Genomic DNA, 6014 nt, shown 5'->3' on the forward strand with positions numbered 1-6014 from the left:
ACAACTCAAACTAAGTTTCTTGTTTTCTGGATATGTATCTCTGGTATAAAACAAGAAAGTGTTTTCAGATGATGAAAGATTGACGTGAAAGCATTTTCAACAAATCTGAAATAATGAGTTGTATTTATAGACAAAGTTCTAACAGATTTATTTTCAAACAAAAGATAAGATAGATAAGATTTGAAGATAAGTTTGTTTGAAAATATTTGAATGATACTTTGAAACTAATCTGTTAGTAAGTTGAAAAGGATAAATCAAGTAAAGATAAGGCTTGAGAGATTTAAACTTGATTTATAAAATATGGTTTGTTTGAGATAAGTTAGAGAGATATTTATCCAGTCAAACAAGATACATAAAAACCCTAACCAACCCAAACTGCACTCCTGGAAAACTGCATTGATAGTCTCGGATATAGTATTGCTTTCATTCTGTTGTTTCTGCATTTTGTTGTTGAAGAATCTTATCATCATAAACGCGAACAACTAACAGACCAAACCATCTAATCTTACCATTTTAAGTGCCTTACACTAATTATATATAGTGTTTCACACCTAGTATAATTTTTTTAATTTTTTTTTAATTTTTAATTGAATGTTTATTTGTTGTAATATATTATGTATTAATTAATTAATGTATATGTACAACCCAAGAGCGGGTGTATGTGAAGCTCATAGCTAACTTAGTTTTTAAATGATCTAGTTAACCCCTAATCATCTAATCTTACCATTAAAATGTGTCTTACCCTAATTATATATAGGATATAATGAATGTCATCGGATCTTTCTTGCATAGTGAGTACCAAATCCTTTGTTACCATCTTCATATGAACACATTCTAGTCCATGTATTTATCTACTTATAATGTCATGGATGTCTTCCATTTTTAACATATTTTAGGACATAAACTTAATTTTGCTAGTAATGTCCTTTATTGTTTGTCACTGAAGGCAAATTAAATACATGTATTATATAACTGATGATGAAATTAATTTTGAAAATGTCTTATGAGAAACTTTGTCTAACTCTATTTTAAAATAAAAATGAAATATAGTGACTGTTTAAACTGAGTAACTTGCAAATGGTACTATTATTATCTGGTAATGGCTAATATAGAACAAAGTTGATGACTATGAGATAAATCTTAAAAAACAATAATCCTTTGTATAATATCCAGGTTTTTCTTTTGCAAAAATACAATTATTATGATAATTATTTTGACGCCCCCACAAATGGTAGATATAAAATTTAAAACCTCTAGTATTCTCTGTTTTGAGTATTTTCATTAAATTTTTTCAATTTTGTCATATAATGAATAATATTTCATGACTAATATGTCTTTGTCTGCTATATCCAGAAACTTTCTTTTTTGTTATGTCATTAAGATATATATTGTCCAACTTTGGTTCTTTCAGTAGTAAATCTTTTCTTAAAAGGGATTTTAGTAACATACATTTTCACCATTTCATGTATGTCACCTTATATAAACTACTGTTACATCTAAAGCTAAATGTGTAAAAAGATCAGTAGATTTGATTGTACAAGAAAATATGGCTTCAAATGCATTTCTTCCAGAATTCACCGGTTTGCTAATATTCCTTGGATTTCTCTGCATATGTGATGCTAGCAAGGGTATATCGGACAGATTTTACGATGTCCAAAGATATGGTGCGGCCCCGGATGGAAATGATGATGAAGGAGTTGCCCTCAACAAATTTTATGACGTCCGAAAATATGGAGCAGTCTCAGATGGAAAAACAGATAATTCTCAAGTAAGCAGGAAAGAGATTTGTTCATAGAAAGCAATATGTTTGTGCTCTTTTTCCCTTCATTTTTGTTTGTTTATCTGTAGGCATTTCTTAGAGCATGGACAAAAGCATGCAACTGTAATGGAAAATGTTGGGTTGTAGTGCCGATAGGAACTTACAAGCTTGGTCCTGTTGTTTTTGTTGGGCGATGCAAAGGAGTCACAGGATTTCTGATTCAGGGAGTTGTTGTAGCTCCTACAGATCCAGCAGAGTTCACAGATAAGTGGATCACCTTTAGATATGTTGACCAGTTGTTGATCAGAGGTGGTGGTACATTGGATGGACAGGGTGCTTCAGCTTGGCCCTTCAATGACTGTAAAACCAATCCTCATTGCAGGCAGCTTCCTGCTGTAAGTTGATTTTTTGCCCTTACTGTTATGAATTTTCACTTCACTTTCTGCAATTTTTTCTTTTGTTTTTTAAACATGGTATCTTTAATTTACATTGAGAGTCTGATATCTTATACAAATTTAGGAGTAAACTTAATATATATCAATATTTCTGTGTTATTTTTTTAATTACTAAAATAGACACTCTGTTTATTGTTGTGTGCTTTTCTTAACAGACAATGACATTTGATTTTGTCACAAATTCAAGAATACACCACCTCAGGTCACTCAACAGCAAAAATGCCCATATGAATTTTTACTCATGTACAAATATCACAATCAACCAAGTACGATTGATAGCTCCTGCCGATAGCCCAAACACGGATGGTATTCGTCTCGGAGCATCTAGCAATATCAATATCTCACGGTCTATCATTGCCACAGGAGATGATTGCATATCCATGATCGAGAACACCAACAATGTTCTTATCACATACGTTTCATGTGGCCCGGGACATGGCATCAGTATAGGAAGCCTCGGAAAAGGATTGTACGAACAAGTTCATGATATACAAGTGCTCAGCTGCAACATCAGTGGCACTCAGAATGGCTTGAGAGTAAAAACATGGGCACCCTCATTATTTGGCATGGTTTCAAATTTGACATTCCGAAACATTTTTATTAATCAAGTGCAAAACCCCATCGTATTTGATCAAAACTATTGTCCAGATCCTCCCTGCGACGAAAAGGTAAAGTTCTGTGTCTCTCGGCCATGAGTCTTGCCTTTGGAGCTAATTTTTGCGATTTCTATACGGTAAACTTATTACATTATTCATAAATGCAGGCGCAATCACAAATTAAAATTAGTAATGTCACATTTAAAACCATATATGGTACCTCAAGCTCGAAAACCGCAGTGAATTTAAAATGTAGCGGAGCTCAGCCTTGTGACAAAGTAACACTAGATAACATCAACTTGAAATACAAAGGTCCGGGAGGAGCAGCAGTTTCTTACTGTAGGAATGTTGAGGGAAAATCAGTTGGAAGACAGATGCCTCCAGATTGTTTATAAATCAGTCGATGCTGTTTAGTTGCTCAGTTATTATCATCTTTAGAAAAGGAAGAAAATGTGAAGTGTACACTTCTGGTGCGAGTTAAAGACACCTGCAACTGGAGTATTTGATACTTTCAGTTTGAGAGATATAATGTTCAGTGAGGCTACTGACATTTTTATTAGTATTGGTTTTTACCTCGAAAACAAAAGTGAACCAAGTCTTTTTATTTTTGTTTGTAATTCCATTCAACTTCAGTTTTATTTTTCTGTTCAATATTTACATTTTTGTACGTGTTGTGTTAGGGTTAAACCCAACATGTGATATGGACTTGGTGATACAAAAACAATTGGATTGGGTAGTAATTATATTTTTTGACAATTATTATCATAATGAGATTGAGTAATAATTGTATGTGCTGACAATTATTATCATAATGGGAATGGGTAATAATTGTATGGGCGTACAATTATTATTGTAATCAGATTAGGTATTTTTTGTTGGCTAAGTTTGTGATAACTATATATACATAGTCATGTTATTATTTTGATGTATACTTAAGAAATGTAGTCGTATTAAGTATCGTGTGAGAGATGCTTGAGTATTGGTTGACTCAAGTATTAGTTTGGGGCACCATTGAGGTGTTATGCATTGACGTATTATTGATAATTGTTTTGATTAATAATACAAGTTGGGACGTGGATTTTTCATGTCAAATATATTATTGTGTGTTTGTCTGCATACTCTTTATTGGTAGACTTAAATCTCGAATATATGTGTGTGTGTTTCCTCCTAACATGTTGTTTATAAGTAATTTATAAGTAATCTATAAGTTAAAATGTATACTTCAAATGCAGAGGTTTATCAGGTTTATCATGATTGTCAACGTCAGAAGTCCGAATAATAGGTTAAAATATCGATTTACGATTTATCGAATAATTTTAAAAAATTAAATGTATTTATTTTCGAGTATACAATAACAAAAACAAAACTCAAAGCGAATAAACAAGAACAAGAAAATAAATGACAATCACACAAGAAAAAGATTTACGTGGTTCAGAAATTTCTACTCCACAGGCCGCACTAATTTTATATTGATCTCATTATTTGTTGTGTTATGATTTTACAATTAGATGAGTATTTATAAGAGAAGAAACTAGGTCTAAATCAAATTATAGTCCAAATCTTAAAAGTAGACTAATCCATAAACTAATCGGAATCGGAATAGTCTATTTTCATGGGTTTAATTAATAGACTCCACAAACCCAACAATCTCCCACTTGGAGTCTGGCCACATCCTCACTTCACTCTTGTAAGTCTAGTAAAATCAATTCTTCAATCAGTAACTCTAACCAGTGCAGCGCCTTCTCATCAATCAATTCTGAAGGCCAATTGAAACTACACAAAACTTCAACTTTTCATTGATAACCACTTAGTCAACATATCTACAGAATTTTTTGAATCAAGGATTTGCTTCAAGTACAAAGTACCATTGCTTATCAACTCTCTTGTAAAGTGATATCTCAGCTGGGTATGCTTTGTCCTAGCATGAAACATGGGATTCGTCGCAAGATGAATAACACTCTGATTGTTGCTATACAAAGCACTGTCCTCCTGTTTCTTGCCCGACTCCTCAAGAAAAATCTTCAACCAAATCTGTTAGGAATATGTCATAGGCTTGATGATAAGTTCACCAAAACACCTTAGTAGATTTAATTTAGTATTTTTGTAGCTCTCAACAAATGATCACTTTAACATCCGTTGAGAGAGTAGCTTATGTATATATAAGTTTTGTAACACCTTCATGTATACTACAATACCTTAGAGATCTAGAAGTTGTAGAATATTCAAAGTCATGTTGACTACTAGATTGATATGCAAAATAGGTTGGCTAATTGTACATATTAGATGCCCTGTAATTTTGCATAAGTGAAATGGAGTTAACTGCTATGGAATACTTTCAACGGATGATTTGACAAGGTTTCAACGGATGATCCAAATCACATTCAACGGTTGATCTAATGAAGTTTCAACGGATGATCCAACACAGTCTCAACGGATGATCCAGTGAAGTTTCAACGGATGTTCTAATTCAAATTGCAGTTGATAGTGACTTCACAGTCACATGGGTTGATTATATGTAAATGGAATGTGACAGCCTATTTACATGTTTTAGAGAACAAGTAAACATTTTCATTTTCAAGCTTGAAGAAAATCAAAGATACTAGATGGAGAAATGAAGAAACATGTGATTAGGCAAAGACACATTTTGTTTTATTAGTTTGTCTTATTCACTTGTAACTTGGTAATATATAAACCAAGAGTAGCTAGTAGTACAGTAAGTACTTGAATTAGAGAAATAGAAAAGGTTGTACTTGAGAAGAATTTCTTTGCTCTTGTAATTCTACTTGTAAGCAGCAGTGTGCAAAGCTTGCATCACATATTTCGCGATCTTATATATATATATATATCTGGTGGAAAAGTTCAATCCACCAGAATGTTTTTAAATACTCGTGTTTAATTAATTTGTGTTTGATTACTTCAATATTTTCATTCCGCACGTTTGCCTAATCAAACACTGTTATATATTTGAGTTAGAGTTTTTCTTGAAATTGAAAAAGGAACCAGAATTACATTCAACCCCCCTTTTGTAATTTTTTGTTAGATTGTTTGGGTATAACAATTGGTATCAGAGCAAGCTCTTGAAGTACAAATAGTTTAAAGATCATAACAACTAACAAGATGAGCAGAAAAGATGTTGGAGTAAAAATTCCATTTTTAGACAAAGACAACTATCACCACTGAAAGGTGAAAAAATGCACATGCATC

The 6014-nt window shown here is 32.5% G+C and overlaps 1 protein-coding gene across 1 annotated transcript; it reads left to right on the forward strand.

Annotated features, from left to right (window-relative positions):
* Nucleotides 1-1546: 1546 nt before the first annotated feature.
* Nucleotides 1547-3472, forward strand: LOC141694724 (exopolygalacturonase-like). The gene is made up of 4 exons (XM_074499233.1): nucleotides 1547-1768; nucleotides 1849-2154; nucleotides 2370-2882; nucleotides 2978-3472. Exons 1-4 carry the CDS (start codon nucleotides 1547-1549, stop codon nucleotides 3203-3205), a joined length of 1269 nt encoding a protein of 422 aa, XP_074355334.1. The 3' UTR covers nucleotides 3206-3472.
* Nucleotides 3473-6014: the final 2542 nt, after the last annotated feature.

Source organism: Apium graveolens, chromosome 2 (genome assembly GCF_009905375.1).
Source record: "Apium graveolens cultivar Ventura chromosome 2, ASM990537v1, whole genome shotgun sequence".
NCBI lineage: Eukaryota > Viridiplantae > Streptophyta > Magnoliopsida > Apiales > Apiaceae > Apium > Apium graveolens.